This window comes from Pezoporus wallicus, unplaced genomic scaffold, assembly GCF_028554395.1.
Source record: "Pezoporus wallicus isolate ANWC-B61680 ecotype Strahan unplaced genomic scaffold, APGP_CSIRO_Pwel_v1 contig_10810, whole genome shotgun sequence".
NCBI classification, from domain to species: domain Eukaryota; kingdom Metazoa; phylum Chordata; class Aves; order Psittaciformes; family Psittacidae; genus Pezoporus; species Pezoporus wallicus.
The window spans coordinates 595,780-617,904 of NW_026642731.1; the positions used below are offsets into that span (position 1 = coordinate 595,780).

The following is a 22,125-nucleotide window of genomic DNA, read 5'->3' on the forward strand; positions in this document are numbered from 1 at the left end:
TATGTGATCAAAAGTAGTGGCATGGTGAACTGGACAGCAAAGTTATACAAGTTAAAATTGACCTAGCAAAACAGGAGAGAGAAAAACCCCTATTAATATTAACACATACATTTCTTAATATGCTGCACGTAAGTTACATATAGTTATTGAGATAACCATAAGTAACTTGTGTTATGCTTTTAGTGTTCTTGTTTGAATACATACTATTATACTTCTTATTGTGCAATTTAAACAACTGCATATTCTTTTTGATGCAGAAATCATTTGTTTGATCGAGATACCTCTCTGTTATGGGAGGAACAGGGGTGCTATGTTACAGGTTAGACCTCTGTATTGCAGCTTTGCCTCATTCACTGCAGAAAAGCAGGTGTATAGGAAAGCTGGAGAGGGGCTTTTGGCAAGGGCATGTAGGGACAGGACAAAAGAGAATGGCTTTAAACTGACAGAGAATTCCTCCCCCCCCCCCCGTACCTCAATTATGAACCCCATCAGGATGAGCATCGCCAGGAAGGACGCAATATCCTCGAGGTTCTGAACGATGACCTCATGGTTTATCACGGCCGGAGTCCTGTATTTCCTGCGGAGCCTCATAGCAATGACAAACCGCACCTCAGCGACCACCACCTCACGCACAGTAAAACACCGCCAGCACAAAGAACCCGCCCCGCTTCCGGGTTCGGGCGAATCAACCTTAAAGCTGCTTAGGATTGGCAAGTTCTGGCAACAAATCGTGAAGAGCGGTTTCTAAAGGAGGCGGTGTTTCTGAGGCCGCCGGCTCCCTGCCAATCCCACATGGACTGGGTTGTGCTCCCCTGCAAGGCCGCAGCGGACCATAGTGGGCGGGGTTTGGCTTGTGGCGGGTTCTGAGCTGAGGGGGTCCCGCCTGCAGCGCCTCAGTGGGGTGAGCGCCTTTGCCTCTCTTCGGTTCAACCCGGTGTGGCCTTTCCGGAGGCCGGGCTCGCCGCAGCTCCGGTGGTGGCCAGGTAGCTCTGTGCTCCGAAAGCCCTGCGATGCACGTTGGTCGGACTGCTATCCTCACGAGTCCAAGGGCTGTGGTGGTGGGAAGCGGCCCCTCATCACCCGCCTCTGGAGTTGTGCTGTGCTCCCTCACCTGCGACTAGACAAAGACGTTGAAAAACTCTATTGTCTCTCCATTAAAATGAGAGAAAGAAGATTCAGAGTGCTTTGTGGAATTTAGGGGGAAAAAAACACACCAAGTTATCAAAAAACTACTGAAGGGAAGAGTGAAGGCTACAGGGTGGCATAGCATCCAGAGAACAGGGTTGGAAGAGGGAATAAGAATTAGGTCCATCTGGCAGCCGGATGTCCCCCCCCTGCTGTGCTGACTGGCCTCAGCTGAGTATAAGGTCTGCCTATATCCACGCAACAAATAGGACCTGAATTCAGTTCAGCTGTGAAGCATATTTGCTTCCTATCGATTATTTAAATAGGTGATGCTCACTGAAGCTAGTTTTTAGCGTGCCTGAGTTGCTTTGTTACATGTCCTGCTTAGTTGTTAAGTTTTGCTATGTTCTTACTGCTTTTTCCAGCCTCTTTTTTGAGTTTCAGGCTAATATATTCGGAAACTGGACTTGACATTTGAAATGAGGAGTTGCTACAGAGCACAGGTGTTACTTGGAGCATTCATTTGGGAAGCAACTGCCATGCATGTTCTTTTTCTCAGCTGAAAAGAGGAATTAAAACCAAAATACTTGTAACAAGTTGTTTACAAATCATGGGGGGTTTTATTAAAAAGAAACAATATAATTGAAAGTATTTTGTAATTGTTGAGCATAATTGCTGCTTCCTTTTTTCTAAACCTACAAAAATAATAATGACTGAGAATTAACTGTGATTCAAACCAGTTTCATTTCTTCTTGGGACATATCAGAGACAGGAGCAAGGAATGCTGAGTAGGAATGGGAAACAAGAAACAGGAACTTGGAACTTAATTTTGGAACCCAGAACATACTAATTTCATAGAATCATAGAATAGTTAGGGTTGGAAAGGACCTTAAGATCATCACAAGTTCCAACCCCCCTGCCATGGGCAGGGACACCTCACACTAAACCATATCACCCAAGGCCTCGTCCAACCTGGTCTTGAACACTGCCAGGGATGGAGCATTCACAGCCTCTCTGGGCAACCCATTCCAGTGCCTCACCACCCTAACAGGAAAGAATTTCTTCCTTATATCCAATCTAAACTTCCCCTGTTTAAGTTTTAACCCGTTATCGCTTGTCCTATCGCTACATTCCCTAATGAAGAGTCCCTTCCCAGCATCCCTATAGGCCCCCTTCAGATACTGGAAGGCTGCTATGAGGTCTCCACACAGCCTTCTCTTCTCAAGGCTGAACAGCCCCAACTTTCTCAGCCTGTCTTCATATGGGAGGTGCTTTATGCTGTTCTTTTCACTATATTAGAGTAAGCAAGCTCGTCAAGATTTTTATTGCAATATTAAGATGCCTACTGTAAGGCCTTGAAAAATGTTATTTAAGCTCTAAGTCCCAGGTATAAAGACCCAGAGGGTTTTTTATCTCTTTGTTTCCAGTGTTTCTCTGTTATATGTGGGCCCGTTTCACTTACAGCCCACTGTGTTGTTTCCATTGCCCTATCCTCTTAACAAACAAACTTAGCAAACGCAGCTATTCATATTTTCATGATTGTTTTTTCTGGTAAAAAAAGTAAGCAAAACAAAAAATCCCATGGCCTTTAGTTAAAAAAAAAATATTTCCACTTTTCTATTGTCATTTTATTTATTTAGTCAAGGAATTAAACAGAAAATTAGAAAGTTATGTCCCACCAGCCACCTAGGTTGAAAATAACTGCAATTATTTTCTTTATATAACTGCTTTAATAGTTACTCTGCTGTTAATATTTAATAACTGTTACTAACTGCTTTAATAGTTACTGCTGTTAAGTTTTATTGATTTGCTGTTCTTCTATATAGAAAGCAAAATGAAATTAATGTCTTTTACAGAATTGTAGAAATCAATTGGAGATCTGCTTTACCACACGGAAGTAGCTAAGAATGGCTCCTTTACTTTGTACTTCAGTTAAACAAGAAGACCTAATTCAGAATTTGAGTGGATCCAGAGAAGAAAAAAGATCCAGTTATTGTCATGGCGTAAGTAAACCTAGTTTACAAATCACAAGGCAGATTGGCTATATGATTTCTTCTGTGTGTTAAAAGACTATCCAAGATTGGGATTTTTTATTTATTCTTTTTTTTTTAATTTTATTGGGCACTGCTTAAACACAAGATAGCATAGAGACTCTCTAATGGAATTTAGGATTAAGCAAACAAGATAAATTCACTGTGGGGAATAATGGTACCCTGTAAGCCATACAGTGGTATCAAAACACGTTCACAGTGTTCTTTTGGGACTTTGAGATGAGGGAGGAGAAATAACTTAGGAAAGATAAGATGGGAAAACAGAAGAGACGGGGGACCTGTGTAAATCATTGAAGAAGTCAGCCTGGGGTGAATAGCTAAGTGTTTTGCCTGTTCACAGTCTTCCTAAAGCTCACTGAGTTCTAGTTTATGGCACATAAAGGGTTCTACCTTAATTTAAGAAGGATAATGCCAGATATGAAGCAAAACACAGTGTAAGCTATATATATAGAGAGAAAGTGATTATTAGGGATTAAAATTACAAAAGCCTATTAAGCATTGTCCATTTGGGGAATAAAGGAATTTAAAAAATGAGCTAAGAAGAGAGGTTTTTTGTCACACTATAAGTTTTCATATGAAGAAATAGTTTTGGGCTTTCCTTTAAAGTATATTGTCTAGTCATTTTTGCAGACGGGACTGTAGATGACTGATTGATATGTTTCTGCATGGTATTTCTTGCTTCTCTTTCCTCTTCATAAACCACTACCGATAGGCTTCTATTTTGTAAGAATTAAAACTCTGGACTTAGTCTTTGGGTAAATGTGTTCCCAGTTTTACAAAAATGAAACTGTGCAGAAAGGGAATAACATTTGTAGCATCAACTCTACAATACTGAATTCTGAAGCTTCTGTGCTGCAGTTTGAGAACCATCTGCCTATTTCTTGATATACTACTATCTCTGAAAAAAAGAAAACTGTGTTAAGAATGTGCAGGGTAAGTCATATAATTGGGACAGGGAGGTAAAGCAAGTGTGGATTTTTGCCTGTGTCATATAATTAATATCAAAAAAACATTCACAATTAAACAGCAGTTGAAATAATTTTACTATAATATGTAATTGGATGATAACTGTAGAGCCTTAAGAAAGGCAGGAAAGGATCAGGTACTATATTTTAGGTAGTATGTAAGAGTGAAAAGCTGTCTTGCTGTTCTATAAAAAACAAAAGTAGAAATCCAGTTCAATGTCTGCATCTGGTAAGCAATTACTGGCTGTTATGTTGTGCATAATGTGTGCAATTTCTGTGGGGACTGATTGCAACTTTTATTTAGAATCCATTAAGAAAATAAATATTCTACTTACAGAGCAGGTGGAACATCTGCTGCATACGTTAAACCAGCAGTCCATTCTGAAGAGATCATACATTGAATACAAACCCCTGTATCCATATGGTTTTATGAAACCTTTCCTTTCCTTTCATTCTGAGACTGGTTCTTCCTCTCAGGCTGAAAATCTGGTATCGTTTTGTTGGTTTGAAGGGTGTCTATTGGGTGATGAAGTCTAGTTTGCAAGACTATATTTAATATATTTAATGTTATATTGTCATAGTAATATGTGCTTTTTCTACAGCTTGGATCATGATAATAAGTGACCTCTTTTCAGGCTCTTACGTTTTTAGCCATGTGTGGGGCAGATTTAATTTCAAACAAAACTGTTTTAGGGAAAATTTAAACTAAAATACCCTCTTAAAACATTTCCATAAAACATTTCACGTTTGCATTTTTATTTTGTAAAAGTATTTGTCATCATTGGTATGTGTCTACCCTCATAATAACCATTTCCTTTTCCTCCCTGATGGGTTAATATAGCAGTAAAACAAACAAAAAATTGCACTTTTTACTTGTTTTCCCAATTTTTTAATGTCTGACTAATAGTGGAAGAATGAGCATAATATCTTCAAATGCAATGTATACACCTGGACACAGAGCAGGTTGAGAGTCTGGAATATTACTGATATGATATATGGAGACTGCACAATGATCCAATAACTGGTATTAATTCATGAATAACTTTTTTTCCTCTACATGTTTCCCTCCCAGAGAAAGTGAATTCTTTATTGTATTACATTCTTGCTGAATAACTAAAAGTGCCACCAAAACATAAATAAGAATGAAAGCACAGGTTAGAACTATTATTTCACTTCATAACTAGAAAAACCCATGAATGTTCCAGGCTTACTTTACCTGAACTTTAAGATTGTATTAGTAGACAAACAAAAATATATGCTGTTTTGCAGATTACAGAAATGGTTAGGCTGAAAGGGGCCTTAGGGAATCTCTAGGCCAACCTTCTACTCAAATCATGATCCACTTACGAGGTTAGACTAGGTTGCTCATTACTTTATTGAGTCTTTGAAAAACTCCAATGGAATATGATCTAAAAAAAAAAAAAAAAAGATGGTAAGGCAGGAATGATGTTCAGCCAGGCCTTTAGAAATCAACTATAACAAGGAGTCATGACCATTCATTACTAGTCACCTCTGTTTACTTTTTCCAGACTGAAGACATATATGTGTGTCACAAACAAGTACCATCCAACCTGGTTTGTGAAGTTATGTTGTTACAACTCACAGCCAAGCTGATAGGGTTCCCAGAATGATTTAGAGTGCTGAACTCCCTATTAGCTTTACTTCCAAAGAAAACCTTGTCCCATCTTGGTGCAGTATTATTTTTGTGGCTGCAGAGTGCATGCCTGTATGCTTCAGGGATAATAGCACTACACAGAAGCAACATACATTGCTTGTTACAGAATGGACTTGGAAGCTGAAGTTCTGTCCCAGATCCCTCTCAAGCCTGTCAAATTCTAATACCTGATATTGCCTACCTTCTTTCTTTTTGTGTGTTTGTTTTTATGATGGCTTGAAGGTAGTAAGCATATAGTTAAACTAAGGAGTGAAAAGACTTGGGTTTTAAGGTCTTGTCTTACATCTTACAATTCACCAAGGGATAATGAAAAATGAGACCAGCTGAAGAAATAGCGAGCCATTTCCAGGGGCTTTCAGATGTTTGCACTCAAAAGGAAGAAAGAATGCACATCCTTTTCTCCATCCCAGTGTTCCCTTCTGTTACATTCCAAGCTGATCACTAAGGCCATAACACTGAATTCACCTTGTCATATGCAGGGAGGGAAAGTAATTTATTCTCCTTTTCATGTTTTTGCCATTTATTAAATGGGTAGAGTAATGCTTGTACGAAGTGTTTTGCATGAAAAAAAGCAAAGTATTTTTAGTTGCAAATTATTAACAGTAATACACAAAAACAGACTAATGAGAAATAAATTATTAGACAGTTGGAAAAACTGTTCCAGTTCCTCTCAATTTTCTGTCAACATTTCTATTAACTGTTATTGTTCACAACTTACTCAATAGACACAAGAAGGGCTTAGATACATTAGTAATTTTTAATTTGCTTACGAGATATTTTATTGTCCTTGAAAGACGATAATTTCCATGCATTGAAAAAACAGATGAATGTCCTGGGTGAAACTCTGGACTCACTGGATATTACAGGGCCTGGATGTCACCCTAGGGTTTTATGTAATAAGCTATTAATGTGACATTTAAATGGATAACCCTGCAATGCAAAGACTAATATTTCATTCATGCATTAATATGCTAAGCAGTCTGTCAAGGAAAAAAAACCTAATGACTAGAAAAGATTGAACTGAAAATAAACCTTTTTTTTTTTTAATCTGATATTTCTTTATCTTTTATCTGGGTGGATAAACCCTATGGATTGTTCTACCTAAGTCTAGTGAGAGACATCACTGCCCATGGCAGGGGGGTTGGAACTAGATGAACTTAAGGTCCTTTCCAACTCAAACCATTCTATGATTCTGTATTATGCTTTCTTGAAAATTTCCTGAGCTAGTGTCTCTGTAGTTGTGTGTCAGTGTATTACTCTGCTATGGCTTAGCTGTGGTATGACCTAGAAGCAAGTCTTCTAAAATGGGATAAAACAATTTTAAAAAGATTTAATCCACTGTTGAACTTCTTCACTCCTAAAAATGCAATAAACCACCAAACTTTAAAAGGGAATTGAGAGGAGAATTTTTATTTTATCCTGGATTTATATCCTGACTATATTCGTATTACAAATTGAAAGTTTATGTGTGAATATTGCAAACCATGAGGTTGATATCACACACATGCAATTTGTCAGTCAAGCCTGGGCAGTGCAGATAATAATAGCTAAGTGCAGATACACAAAAACCCTGATATCCTTCTCAGGATTTTTTTCCCCCTATTAGCTTTTATCTTGTAACAGAGAATATTCATCACAGCTGTTGACCAATAATATGTTCTGTAGAAGCAGTTGTTCTTATTCTCCACAAATAATAGCATCATCTCTCTTCTGTACAAAGGTTACACCAATTAAGCATTAAAGAAAAATTGAAAATTAGTAAGTAGAAACTACAGAGAATTAGTGGTCTTGTGAATATAAATTTTATAACCTAAACCCACAAAAGGAAATATGGAAAAAATACTGAAGAATCTGTTTTTCACTTTTCTGTCCAGAACCAGATCTCTTGCTACTGTAACAATATGAGAAAGCAAGACTGAACAGTTTAAACTTAGCCTTATTTCTCTTTTCTTCCTTTCTTTTTTTTCTCCCCCAAAATCTGTTATCAAATCAGTTTCTCCCAGCTAAAACCTTACTCTGCTAAACAGCCAGTGAGATATTAATGTTGAGAAGAAATGCTTCCTGATCATGTGTATATACAAACAGTGAAAGGTGTAGTCTGTATTTCAGTGGCTGGAATAATGTAAGGTGTACACTTAGGACCGTTAAAGGAGAAATTAATCTATGTAGTGCTATTTCACTTTATGCTTCTGTGATTTAGTTGTCTGTACATTTAAAATGTATTAATTAGTGGAGTATGGTACAAGGTGTGTTCATCATGGCTTCCGCTGTATGTATGTATGTTAGAATTTTGTAAGGAGTTTTATAATGGTTTTAGTCACAGAGAAATGCTCTTCATCTGCTTTATCTTTCTTTCTTCCTTTGCTTACAGATTTGTAAGATTAGTCTGTTCATAAGATTTCTTCCTTTACTTATAGTTCATAAGATTAGTGTGTGCTGAAAAATATTGTTCTTTCCTGTTACATGGTAACCACATAGATCTATTTTACTAGTGAGATTAATGAGGCACTGATGAAGGAATCTGCTTGTAAGATGTATCCGGTCATAATTTGTGATGAAATTAGAGGTGTGTTTTGAAGGCCCATATGCTTTCCTTTTCTCCAGAAAGTGTTGTCTGGGGTGTGTTGAGCTTTTTTGAATGTGTGTTCTTTGGGATTATGTGTGTGTCTTCTGGTCATGGTTGCCACATGCATTCTATAGAGGGGTTCCAGTTGCCTTATTTTTTTCTCTGCTGCTATTACCATACAAGAACCATTTTGCTTCTAGCCTTTGTCCTTTTATCCATGCTTACTAAGATTTGTTTACAGAATACTAGACATTTAACTGTAAATTACATGGCAAAAGCATGTCTGGACTGAGACTTAGGAAGGATTTTGCATTTGCCTGTTTGTCTTCCTTGAATTGCATTTACACTTGAGGCATTTGATGTGGCTAGAAGAAGATAATGCTGTAACGTAATGAGAGGTATGAGAGCTCTTCTTTTCCATTGAAGCGTAGGACAGATTGTTCCATGATTGCCTCACTAAGAAAGCATCAAACACTACCGGGTAGGGTTCTGTTAGAGGCCCAGAAGGGTGACTGCTGATACAAGAGCCACGCAGGTCAGTATAGGATGGCTCATCCATAGTCTTGGTGTTGACACTAACCAGTTTAAACACACTCTGATTGCTTCTCTACATGCTGCTATGATAGAGAGATAGCTGTGCCCCTTGAGGAAAACTTTACCCTCAGGATTTTTTAATGGTTCTCAGGCAAATCAGTGAAGTGTCTTTGCTAAAATCTTGATGTGAAAATGAGTATTGAATCCTATAGTGAAAACTGTTCTGAATAGCATTTGCTAGAGGTGGGTGATTATTTGCCGGCATTTTTTTTCCCAGTGTCCTAACCTACAAATGAACGCTAGGGGATGCCACACTTCTACCAAAGTTACGGGACTGGGGACAGGGCGGGGGAACCTGCCAGATCTGTGAAATTATTGCCATTCCTTTCCACACACACAAAAAAAAAAGTAAGGAAAACAACTTTTGGTCATTTGATGTAATAAGGGTATTTTATTGGAACGTGTCTGAGTGAGTAGAAATACATAATATTTTAATTCTTTACTAAATGTCTGGGGGAAACATCCTTATTAGGTAAGTATAAAGAAGTTAATTTTTCAGTATCTATCCTCTAGAAACATCTGAATAAAGATCAGGATACCATCTGAATAGGTTACATGCAAAAGTACGTGAAGAACAGTCCAGATACTGTATACAAAGCCACATAGCTGTTTAGTCCAGTTTAGAAACTTTGACACCCTTTGACAATAAATACAGAACAGCTTACGGGTTTGAAATTTGTTACAGGACAAGCCTGGCTGTTCCACACTAGAACTTGTTTTTCCTTTAAATAATTTACATTGATTTCAAGTGCTTGTAGAAACTATACAAAATAGAAATATTTAAATGTTGGACAATTACATAAACTTTCATCATTTTACCACTAAGAACAAAATCGTGTAAACATGTATGTAGATGACTTTTTTAATTAAACAAAAAAACAAGTAACTAAGGAGGAATTACAACCTTACCTTTCAAAGAAATTGCCTCTTACACCATTTGCTTTACAAATCTTTGCAAATAGAAGCAATATTAAAGGGAATTTGTAATTATTATGCATTAGTTGCATTGGATCACTTTTTTTAATATATTTTACATTATTCAGACAGCTGCACTTTTTGCCCTGTACAGCCATGCAGCTCAGCCCTTAAAAAGAAGGCATAGTATTTGTTCAGAAAAACATCAGTATGGGGTTTTGGGTGCAATTTGAAATGCTGGTGGTACTCTATGCTGTCCATCCATCAATGTCTAAGTTTTCCTAAACAAATGCATACATAAATGCAAGTGTTTGCTGCAAATATATTGTGGGTTTTGTGGCTTATGGTTTTGTTTTGGCTTTAATGTAAACTCTCAAGAGAGAAAAAAAAGAACAGGCTAAGTGCTAAAAGGTTCATTTTGCTCACAGGAATGCAAGGAACTAATCTTTGTCAAAACACTGTAGATCAGTGAGAAGCACTTTGAAGTTAAAACACAGGAAGTCCAGGGAACTGGTCAATATTTGTATATAGTTTTCTTTTTGTAGTGGTGACTTTGGGAAAATGGGGACATACAGACAATTTGAACAGATCAAATTGCCCCTCACTGTTGAAAGGGGTAATCTCCCTCCTTCCCTCCACTGCTTGTGGCTGCAGAGTCTAACCCCACCATTGCATCTACTTTTCTGCTGATTAAGCAAACTGAACGGGCTCACTGCAGGGTTCTACAAATAATGGAAGAAGTGGGAATATGTGGCTGGGAATGGGATTGGTAATAATAGTACCCCTTTCAGTAGCAGTGAAGTCTTATATAAAACTTAACCATCATGTTTAAATTCTAAGGACTTATTTGGGAGCTGAACTTGAAACATATGTGCTGATAGTGTCCCTGGTCTGGTAAAATCACAGTTTAGAAAGTATATTCTTTGTCTTTCTACATCAGTCCTTATCTCTATGTCAGCTTTACAGGCTTTATTTAAGTAATTAAAATTATTTTGATCTGCAGCCTAAAGTTAGAACAGCTTTTCCTTTTTTAAGTATTTTTCTGCATTATATAAAAACAAAGAAAAATGTGCTGTAAAACAGAATTATAACAACCAGATTTTTTTTTTTTTTTTTTTTGCCTCTGAATCATGTTTTTCTGCTGTGTTGAAATGTTTGCACAGTGCTACTGTCCAGGCTTGGTTGTTTTCCTAATTCTCATCCCCTGAAAGAATAACGAAAGTAATGAGTGGTGTCCCTCAGGGATTGGTGTTCGGTCTGGTCTTGTTCAACATCTTTGTCACTGACATGGGCAGTGAGATTGAGTGCGCCCTCAGCAAGTTTGCTGATGACACCAAGCTGTGTGGTTCGGTTGATACGCTGGAGGGAAGGGATGCTATCCAGAGGGACCTTGACACACTTGTGAGGCGGGCTGATGCCAACCTCATGAAGTTTAACCATGCCAAGTGCAAGGTCCTACACCTGGGTTGGAGCAATCCCAGGCACAGCTACAGGTTGGGCAGAGAAAAGATTCAGAGCAACCCTGCGGAGAAGGACTTGGGGGTGTTGGTCGATGAGAAAATGAGAATGAGCTGGCAGTGTGTGCTCGCAGCCCACAAAGCCAATGGTATCCTGGGCTGCATCAAAAGGAGCATGACCAGCAGGTCCAGGGAGGTGATCCTGCCTCTCTACTCTGCTCTCGTGAGACCTCACTTGGAGCATTGTGTGCAGTTCTGGTGTCCTCAAGATAAAAAGGACATGGAACTGTTGGAACCAGTCCAGAGGAGGCCACAAGGATGATCAGGGGGCTGGAGCACCTCCTGTATGAAGACAGGCTGAGGAAGTTGGGGCTGTTCAGCCTGGAGAAGAGAAGGCTGCGTGGAGACCTCAGAGCAGCCTTCCAGTATCTGAAGGGGGCCTATAGGGATGCTGGGGAGCAACTCTTCATTAGGGACTGTAGTAATAGGACAAAGGGTAACAGGTTCAAACTTAAACAGGGGAAGTTTAGGTTGGATATAAGGAAGAAATTCTTTACTGTGAGGGTGGTGAGGCACTGGAATGGGTTGCCCAGGGAGGTTGTGAATGCTCCATCCCTGGTGGTGTTCAAGGCCAGGTTGGACAGAGCCTTGGGTGGCATGATTTAGTGTGAGGTGTCCCTGCCCATGGCAGGGGCTTGGAACTTGATGATCTTAAAGTCCTTTCCAACCCTAACTATTCTATGATTCCATGATTCTATAATAAGCAGTTATCTGAATGCACAGAAGGAATTGAAAATGTGCAGGACTGGAATCTGAATGATTTTAAGAGAAATACAGCTGAGAGATCAAGAGAAAGACGGTAAACCAGGGGTTGCAGTACAAACTTTATCTTCTGCCTGGCAATAGATGTTTTGTATAGCTGCCTAAGAAATATTTGCAGGATTATTTTTCCTCTTCCTTGGTATTTCCTGAATTACTAATGACACTCTGAAGTGCAGAGTAACATCGCAACTGGTTTTCAATGTGCATTGTAGTGCTTGGAATGGTTTATTCCAACATATCTTTAAAAACCAGGGTTAAGCAAGACAGATAAGGCAGAGTAATGCTTTATAAAAGGGTAAATTGACATTTGTACTGGAGGTTTTTTTGGGTCTGTAGTATCTTCAACACAAAAAAAATTATATTCCCTATACTTTTGTTGTGTTGCTCCTGATGTAGTTGAGATGTTGCACACAACTTCACTTTGAATCCCCTACCCTCTGACATTGGTCCACTCTAATGCCACATGGGAATATGGTGGCTTTAAAAAAAAGTAACAGTTCATTTAATAAAAAAGCTTGGAGACCAGTCATAGAGTTGACTTATTTGTGTATCTAATTAACACACACTTGGACTTTATTATGTTACTGACAAGTACAATAAGTACAACAGGATTTGTTCTGCCCTTTCAGTATTATGTTTTTTGATGTGGGTATTGATTTCTCTGCAGTAAGCTTCCCTTGTGGAAACAACTTGACAGTGGCATTAGCTCAGGAGTGTCCTCTTGTCTGTCACCTGATAAGGAGGGCTTAGTAAACATAGTCTATAAGTCCCACAGTGCATGAAAAATAATAATATGTAAAGGTGCTAAAATGAATTCAACAGTTTATACAGATGTTAGTTAATTATGGGCAAGTCTTTCACCTGGTTTCAGCAGACGAGGCCACAGCTGGGAAACGTGTTGTTTCTTTTCAGAGACGCGATTATATTTCAAAGGCTTGCTTTCTTCCTGCCCTTACATAAGGTTGAAGAGGCAAGAAAGGATCTACAGTGTAATTTGTACTTTAAGAAAACATAGTTAATAACACAAATCTGGTGAAAACATGGATGTAGTGCTTGGTCACATAGTTTCACAAGAATTTCTTTTACTGTTAGTGATTAAGTTATCTCAAGCTGCTCATTCCTGCTCTCTCAGTCATACCACTGCCATTGCTATTGCAGGAGTGTCATGAACTATTGTGAATTAAAGTTAACCCAGTAAATACCTGATTCACTGATCCTCTTCTCTGTGTAACCATACAGAGAGTTGTGCTAGAAGTGGAACTGAGCTGGGTGCTGTGGCTGGAAGGAGTGGTGAGATGCTTAAGATGGTGTGTCTGATTTAAAAAAATGTGAACACCCCCCCTGCCCCCCCCCACCTTGTTAAAACTGTGAGTTAAGCCTTTGTGAATGTGATTGTACTGCACGTTTGTGGTGAAAAAAGAAAGAAGGACTTAATGCTGGTGAGAGGCAAACCACAAAAATCAGATGAATATAGCAATCGGAATAGCAGATAGGGAAGAGAAAGGTGTGACTATGCAGAGCCTTAAAGCTAAAGCAAAACTGTATATATAGTGTGTGAAGGGGCAGGAAAGAGATCAAAAGTGAAAGTGACATAACCTAAATCTGCAGTGGGTTGTGATAAGACATAAGCCTAGGAGAGGGAAAACCATTGTAATAGCAGCATGTTTGTAATTCCATCACTTCACATGTTTGATATGAGCTTCAGCAGGTGGAATCTTCTGTGAGATAATCAGCTTTTTTTGAAAAAGAACCCAAACCAGCCAAAAAGTCACTTATCACAGTACTGTTAACCAAGTGATTCCTGAAAGTGACAAAATCAGAAGAGAAACTGCAGTAGTAAGATTAGCTTTTAGTGCTTCCTAGACCTTGTCCTGAATAATTTTTCCCTTAACAGTAGTGACTTTCTTCTTGGGAAGGACCGTCATGTCCAAGTAAGTGCTACAGGCAGGATGTCTCACACCTGGGCATTCGAATCCCTTGGTGAAACACAAACTTCTTTCAGTACTTTGGACCTTGTTCTTATGCAGGGTATAGACATTCCCATGGCCACAGACCTTGCACGTGCAGTGAGTTGGACCCATTGCCATGTTATCGCACAGCAGGCAGGATAAATCCACTTGCTTCACTGGTGCTGTTCAGCTGCACAGTGGGGTATGGTTTAGGTCCAACATGCAGTATATCCGCATACGCCTCACAGCTGCTTTTCGGGTAACTGAGAATGTATTGGGCTGCATATGAAATATGAAATAAATTATATCTGTTAGGTTTTTAATATAGAACATATAATTTAAATATATAGTAATGAAAGTCCTATTTTATACAGGATATCCAACAGCCCAGCTGTGTTAAACTGTGGAGAGACTGGTTCAAACTGGGGGTGATAGGCATGAAATACATGAGGCATATGTCCTAAGAGAACATAGGCTGTAGCACCTCTTAAAAAGCTACAGCTGCTAAAGCAAAGGGCTCAAGGTGGCCTTTTTTTTCCTCCCTCCCCAGGTATTTTTGGCAGATGATTGGACATGAATGGAGATTTCCTTTAGAAGGAAATGTACATGAGGTAGTTGCACAGAATACTAAAAATAGCTGTAGAGAAACTTTATAATGCACCAGATATCCAGTGTATATTACAAACAAAATCAGCTTTTTACCTGTAGACAGTGACCATTGTGATCCAGAACAAGTAATGTAAATGAGAAGTATTCAAAGATGTTGTTCATGCATGCATCTGGCCACAAAGCCTTTTGAACCTCTGGGCAAATCAGGTACTTACTTGGTATAAACACATTTTCCATTAGTTTCTGATAATTTGCAAAATGACCAGCCTTCTTAGATCACTGATTTTTGCATCCATTCTACATTTAAAAATTCTAGAACTGCCTTATAGACCTTTATTGCTGGATTCTGTATCAGATGGCAGCCTTATCTTCTGGTCTCTAAGTGATTACTGATACTTGGGCAGACATAGGATAAAGGGAAAAGGTGGAAAAATTCTTGAAGGGAAAGGTGCTGAATTACAGTGTTTCATGTTCTTATTCTAGAAATTAGGGTTGTCAGTCAATGACTTGGAAATCAAGGACCAAGTTACATGACCATAATGCAACTTCTTTCCCGTTTTTTTTTTTTTTTGCTGCTGTTTTGTTTTTAAATTCAGTATTATCCTTTGAAAGGATTACATTTCCCCTTTCATTTCATGTATCACTTCAAAATGTTATTTTTAAACCTCCATCTTTTGTCTGTCACCTAGTGTTCCCTCTTTGTCAATGATGATTCACTCCCTATATAGGGGTACATATCAAACCCCCTGTTTCTGTCACACAAAATCTTACTCATGGGTTTCTGATTAATTTTGAGGCTTTCAGTATATATTAAATAGTCTAGTCCCTCATAACACTGTGGTGCTTGATGTGTGTGCTTTATGGAGATTCTGCACAGCAGGCAGAGATCTTTGCAAAGAAGTCTAAATATAGTAGGTTGCACTTCTAGCAGTATTGTCTTTTAATTTCCTTCTGACTGAACTCGTGCTTTCCATCTTTCCTTTGGTTTCTCTGTTTAGCCTTTTTTTTTTTCTTGCCTCGCAGCCCTATTTTCCCTTAACATCTCCAAAGCATTGAAAAGGACAAATACAAGCTAATCTAATCTCTCCGCCCTCTCTTCTGCTTTAACAAAGCATTTAGCTTCCCTGTCTCTTGCCTTTGTTTTCTTTACCTTTCTTTCCCTTCCCCCTCCAAAAAAATTCACCACTCCTGTGTAAAAGAATTGGCCAAGCTGCAGTAGGACATGCAACCATTTTGACTTTAGCAGACAAAACCTTCTAAATTTTCCAGATGTACCTGTATGTCATTATACCAGACTTGTCCCTGCTGTTGCAAAATATGCGTATGGACAAGAAAACGAAGATAAGTCAAGTTTTCCTTACTGAATCCTGACAGAATGCTTTTGTCTATTCCAGCAGAGTAGCCTGGTGGCTGAATATAAATGCTGTATTCTGTTTGATATGCTTTCTGGCTTTTTGTTCTTGGTAATGACTGAAGGTTTGTAGTTTTTTCCTTTACATTTATGCCACCATTTCCTTGAAGAGGACAGAACCTTAGGCCTTTTCTGAGGCTGCTTCTGCTTCTATCTATCTGCTGCATGCTGATTCTCTCTGATGGTCCAAGTGTGTCAGCTTGGCAGTGTTCCCAGTCACCATCAGCGGTACTGCATTCCCAGAGCCGGATCTGGGTTAGCACAAAGCATTGACAAATCCAGTGTAATTAGTTTTGCTCCCTTGCTGTACTTCATAGGGATTAGGATTTTTTATTATTATTTTTATTTTAGGTAGAATAATATTTGAGTAGAGAAGTCAAACAATGAGCACACGTGTGAATGTCTGACAGTCCTCACATTTACTGCATGGAGGAATCGAACTTTGGATGTTTGTGTGCTGGGGAGGTGATACCCCTGAGTGACATAGGCCTTTAGGTATGCAATTAAAGAGAAACCTGCCTTGAATGGTTTGAACAGTTAACACTGATGCAAGTATGCACTTGAATGTCATGCATTTCCAGTGTGTTCTTGCTGCTGCAGTGGGCTGTATGATTCCCTTTATAGCAGCACTCTCTCCAGTTTCTGCTACATTCCTAAAACAGAACAAACTGCCAGTGTAATCCACGAGCCTTCCTGCTCCCTGCCCTGAAAAACGTTGCCAAAGCTAAAAAGGGAAAATGCTTCCAGCAGGGACTCCAGAATTACTTATGAGATCAGAATTTATACTCTGGGCTGGTAATCCGCTGTTGCAGCCTAAATCGCAAGAACACAAAAAATGTAAGCACAGTGATAGGGTGGTTTGGCAGTTTTCCTGGGACAGTGATATCTCAAGAAATAATCTAGATGCAGTGTGGGACAGTGCAGACTAGGATTATTAATTTTACCAAGAGCTGCATAGTTATGACTCATTCGTTCGTGTGGTAAAGTAGTATCATGAAAGGTGCTGGCTGGAACTAAGGGGGGGGTATTAGTTTTATTTGTGGTGGTGGTTTCTGGGATCATTAGCACTTGGGCAGAGGTGGAATGAAGTGCATATTGTGTTTCCAACTGTCCTTCATTTATGGAAGGGGGGTTTCTAAGTTGGTTTTGCACAATCCTACTCTTGCATGCTGTATGGAAGAATGTTTATTTTGCTTTGGTTATTTTAGTGTATTATCTAATATTTGTTATTTCAGCATTAAACCTCCCCTTCTGCAACTCCATTTGGTTTTCTTCTTTTTCCCTTTTTGTTTTAATAATAAATGATCTTTTGATAACATGAACATGCTTCAGAATCACCTTTTCATCTATGGTTTCCACTGTAATTTATTGGTGGTTATGGAATGATAATGCTGAGCTACCTAATACCTAAAATTTTGAACAAAAATGTACAGGCCTTTCTAAAGATTTAACCTTTAAAATCTTCATCTAGAGTTAAGGCTTCCTGCAATAAATCCTCCCACTTTCACTGCATTAGGGAAGAGAGCTGAATCACAGTTTTGAATCAAATGCTCGGGAACTGGCCCAAGATCAAACTCGTTACTTACATGCCGCTTTCTCATTTTGTTTCAATTGCAGAATTTTACTATAAGATAAAAGGTAAAGCAAAAACATCCCAGAAGCTGTTTTGGTAGACCAGACGGATAACTTGCCACATAGACAAATGTACGTCTTTTTTAGGGCCTGTATTGTATCTTAAAAAGAACCAAGTCCTACAGGGTTAACAGACAGGAAACTGCAGCTGCAGCCGGCTAACACGGAAGTCAGATTTTTGTGTAACAGGCAGCCTGAGCAGGCCGAAAGGTGGGGGCCGGGAGGGGGGGCCGGGGGAGGACAGTGTCTGCTCTGATACTGGTGGCTTTGGTTATGCTCTGCAGCGTTTTTATAAACAGGGAGGGCACGCACTGAATGGCAGCACCCTCTGTGATAATGCAGTTTCAATTCTATCCTAGTTTTTGCGGAAATGAGACATTAAGTTTTTCCTGCTTATGGTTTATCATAGTACCTAAAGAACTCACAGTGCTGGTGTGTGGTTGCTATGCTAGGTGTCCAGGTGTCTGAATTCCAGAACAGGAGAATGCTCTGTATTTTCAGTCAGTAATTTCAGCCCCTCCTGTGCATGCTCACTTTCGGTACGTTGTGGTCTCTTTCGGTGGCCTTGCTTTCTCCGTGCAGAGCACCAGCAAAGTGAGTTTAACTTTTTGTTTAGAAAGAACAGCTTTTGTGACCTGGGTGAACTCTTCCTCCCTCAGGTTTAAAATATCCAAATACCTTCAGTAAATGGCACGTTGAGACACGTTTGCTCAGGCAGGCTGTTCGCGATCGCTTCCCTCTGCTTGAAAATCTGTGTAATTTGTCCGGGGAGGGCACATTTGGGGTTTCTTTTCAAGTTTCTTTTGCTGAAACGGGCCTAGTTTAGCCTGTCTTTACGCACAGGATGGCTCCTGCTTGCCAGAGCTGCACAAAGATAATCGCTCAGGAAGTGTTTCAGCCAATCCCCTGAAGCTTTACATTCAGATTTACCAAAGCAGCCAATCCGGGATTAGCTTTTATTAGGAAGACAGATCATCAAGCTTAAGTGCCAAGCCCTTTCTGCCTGAGTACTGAGAGCCTGTCCTCCATGTTTTATAAGTATTGACATAACACTGTGTTAACAATGCATCCACAGAGGTAAGCCTTACTTTTTACATTTTTTTTTCTCTAAGACCTATGAGTTGTGGGTTGAGAGTGTGATTCTCTGTGATTTGTTGTGCAAAACTCACACCACAGCACTTTATTAAGTTGGAACTGTTTAAATTTGCTTTCTTGGGTCACATGGTTAGTAGCCATTAGCCACAGCTTTATTTTGCAGACTGGCAAAACCTTGGCATACCTACTTCTTCACAGGAGGATGGTGTTTTTAGAGTTTATCAAGATCCTGGTATTCCAAAGAAGCTTTCTCTCTCTGAGCAGTTTGCCAGCACTATTGTCTGTTGTGTCACATGCCTGCTGAAGAGAAAATGGAAGCTAGGGAGCAGATGCATTTAACTGCCCTACAGGGAGTCAAGCAGGGATAATGGCAGACAGAAGAACAGGCAAGTTTACCTTTCTAAACAGTGAATGGAATAGCTAAGATAAGTTATCTCTGAAAAAATATGGGATTTTTAAAAACCTAGACATCAGCAAAAAATGCTAATGGCAGATTGTAGATATTGGGCCTAGGTGGTGGTGTGCTGTTGCATCATGTTTTTTATGCAGCTTATCTTAATTTAAAATGATTATTGAACCTTTTTTCTTGCAGGAGTAATTAATACAACGTGTTTCTCTTTCTGAAGGACAATGTATGGTTAATATTTTGTTCCTTTAAAAGGGAGTTTTTATGCTGCAGGTTTTGGAAATGGGTTGCTGCTCAATAAAATGCTGCAGTATATTTGTTTACAAATCTGATTCTTTATGAAAAATGTTTTTGAACTGTTAGCTTTCTTCTTTTACATAGTTCAAATAAACTAATGTACCTTTTATCTGTGCCTTTTTGTTTTACACTGTGTCAGCCACAGTTCTGTGTTGTAGAGTCCAGAGGATATAAAATCATGTGTGGTTCATGACAGTAGTACATGTTGTTCGTTCTTGTTTTTTTTTCCTTTTTTTTTTTTTTTTTAACTTTTGGTTTAATGCTACGTAATTATTTCAAGAAAATCCTTTTTGATCAATTCCCAAATCTGCCAGCCTGTTGTATCTTCTTAACTGGAAAATTGAAGTGGGTGCTTGAACAGTTGGTAAGTAAGCAGCATGCTACTTTCTGACCATTTTTAATAGTTTTCCAAACATTTTGTTTTTCCTGGGTCAGTTAGACCACTAGATGAAGTAATGTTAGTCATGCAAAATACCAGATTTGCTTAGCGTCCATTTTAAGAGACTTGGACATGTAAACTGTTCCAGTTTGAATGCACTGTATCTTTGATAATTTGCCTGTAAATTTTGAAGCTTATACTTCCTGTTTATCTCAGGCCAGTGAAAAATGCTCTACTTGCTGTTTGTTCATAGATCATTAATTACCATGTTTGCAGGGCAAAGCGCATTTTCGTTGTTCCTTAGGCTTTTGAGGTGTGATGAAATTGCTAGTACTCAGCAATGAAGTGACCTTATGAAGTAAAGTAGATAATGCTTAATGAGCATATGCTTCTGATACTATACAAAGTATAATCTCAGACAGATTTGCTTGATATATACCTAGTTTAGGACAGTTTGTGCCCTTTATTAAGATTTTATTTGTAGCACTTGCATGCTTGTTTTAACAAGCTGTTTTTCAGTGATCACCAGTATTGTTACAAAAGCAGAGGAGGGGATGCTCTTTCGTGTCTTTAATGCCATTTTTGCACTTGTTTTAGCAGTTCACACACATTCACAATTTTAGGAAAGAACTTGGAGCTAAGCTAGCTTTGCAAATAACTGCACAGAGATACAGTTACATGCTGACTCTTACAGAGGGTTGCCATGTATTTGATAACGTTCCATAAGGTAGCAATTTACCTCTAGTTACTTGTTTGCCAATATGAGTATCTTTGAATATCTCGCTTTGCTTAACAGCTCACATCCTTACCCCCCCCTTCCTTCCCCCCCCCCCCCCCCCATTAGATTATAAGAATGTCTAGTTCACTTTGCAACCTGAAGCACTTCTGGGTTTATGATTGAGTTTCATGTGATAGCATTTTTAAATGCAATTTTAATGCATTTTTTTCAGTATACAAAGAAGAGCTAACACAGCTAAGAAGTTATTCTGGTTTTTTGTTCTTCAGCTGCTAAAACAGAAATTACATTTGGCCATAATTTTCCTATCATCAGTTTATACACATTAGCAGTTTACTTTCAGTCTTAAATAGTGCACAACATAATATTTGTTTAATATGAGGAAGCAGGAGTAAGTGATCTGCAATCAGAAAGCCTGTATTAAAATGGCTCCCACAGGTTTTGTTAAACTAGGATCTGTTTCAAATCTGCACCTCCAGACACACTGCTGACAGTGAAGCATATTTGTATAAGCTGCCCTTGTGCATGTAATGAAACATAGCATCATGAGTCTGTTAAAGTTCACTATTTTTAATCACTCAAATATAATTCTTTTATAGTTCACAAAAAATAAATGTCTGCATTGCAGCAAGATGTCTGAGGCAAGGTAGAGACAGCAGTGTTGTTTTACAGATCAGCCCAATCGCACTGCTCCATGGAGTACTGGAGCCAATAGAAGCAGAGGGTAGGTTAAAGATTGACAATTGCAGTGGCAAGACTGAGAAAGGCCTTCTGGAAATTTCTACCATCTTTGTTCCATCTAAGTAAAGCAAATTCAGCCAAGCTGAAGAATTTCATATATTTTTGGTGCTTTGTCAAGGTATGATGTTATCACTCACTTTCATAGATTGCATAATAAGAAGCACTCTGTGCTGTTTTTTTTCTGCTGTTCAGGACAGATGGAATGTGGGGTTTTGTTTAAGTGATAGATGCGGGGAAAAAGCACGTATTCTTTCTACCCAAGATGTTACAGGACTGGATCTTGTTAATATCACAGTTAGTCAGGACATCTATGAAGCAATGTAGCTGAGGTTTATTCAGCTTGTAGCAAATGGCCATTATTCTAATGTAACTAGTAGTTAATCGTATAATTGCACTTTAAGTTTTCTGGCTGCTAAAGAGTAATTTGAATTGCCCAGGATGAATATGATTAGCCATTATTATTTAGTGCCAACATCCAGTTACTTTTGTAATTAGCTGGACAAAGAATGCAGTGGGGGGAAAACAAAGGAGTGCTCTGGATTATAAATTATGATGAAAACAGTAGCTTTTTAAAAGCTACATGCCTCTTTCATTCTTTGCAGGCAGACTGTTTTAGTTGGAAGCTAAATAGTGCTGGGGAAAAAACTGAGTGATTTCGTTAAACAACACTACTTAACATACTGAGAATGAAAAAAATGCA

General features: G+C 38.8%; 2 protein-coding genes and 1 long non-coding RNA gene across 11 annotated transcripts in view; 1 reads left to right on the forward strand and 2 right to left on the reverse strand.

Moving 5' to 3' along the window:
* The window catches only part of EYA2 (EYA transcriptional coactivator and phosphatase 2), a 166,633-nt gene that overhangs the window by 2,704 nt on the left and 141,804 nt on the right, over positions 1-22,125 (reverse strand). The window lies entirely within an intron of this gene.
* LOC130611436 (uncharacterized) lies at positions 13,551-17,788 on the reverse strand. Its single transcript, XR_008975236.1, has 3 exons — positions 17,726-17,788; positions 14,822-14,920; positions 13,551-14,398 (listed from the first exon to the last, which is right to left on the reverse strand). It is a non-coding gene; the product is annotated as an uncharacterized LOC130611436 (long non-coding RNA).
* The window catches only part of ZMYND8 (zinc finger MYND-type containing 8), a 51,114-nt gene continuing 47,631 nt past the window's right edge, over positions 18,643-22,125 (forward strand). For 2 of the 9 annotated variants that reach the window (XM_057432149.1, XM_057432150.1), the window contains exon 1: positions 18,644-18,848. In XM_057432149.1, the coding sequence (XP_057288132.1) occupies positions 18,835-18,848 (14 nt within the window). In that variant the 5' untranslated portion in view covers positions 18,644-18,834. Of the gene's footprint in view, positions 18,849-19,121; positions 19,253-19,885; positions 19,934-20,934; positions 21,544-22,125 lie in introns of those variants that run through there. The other 7 variants (XM_057432156.1, XM_057432158.1, XM_057432157.1 and 4 more) reach the window with 7 other exon arrangements.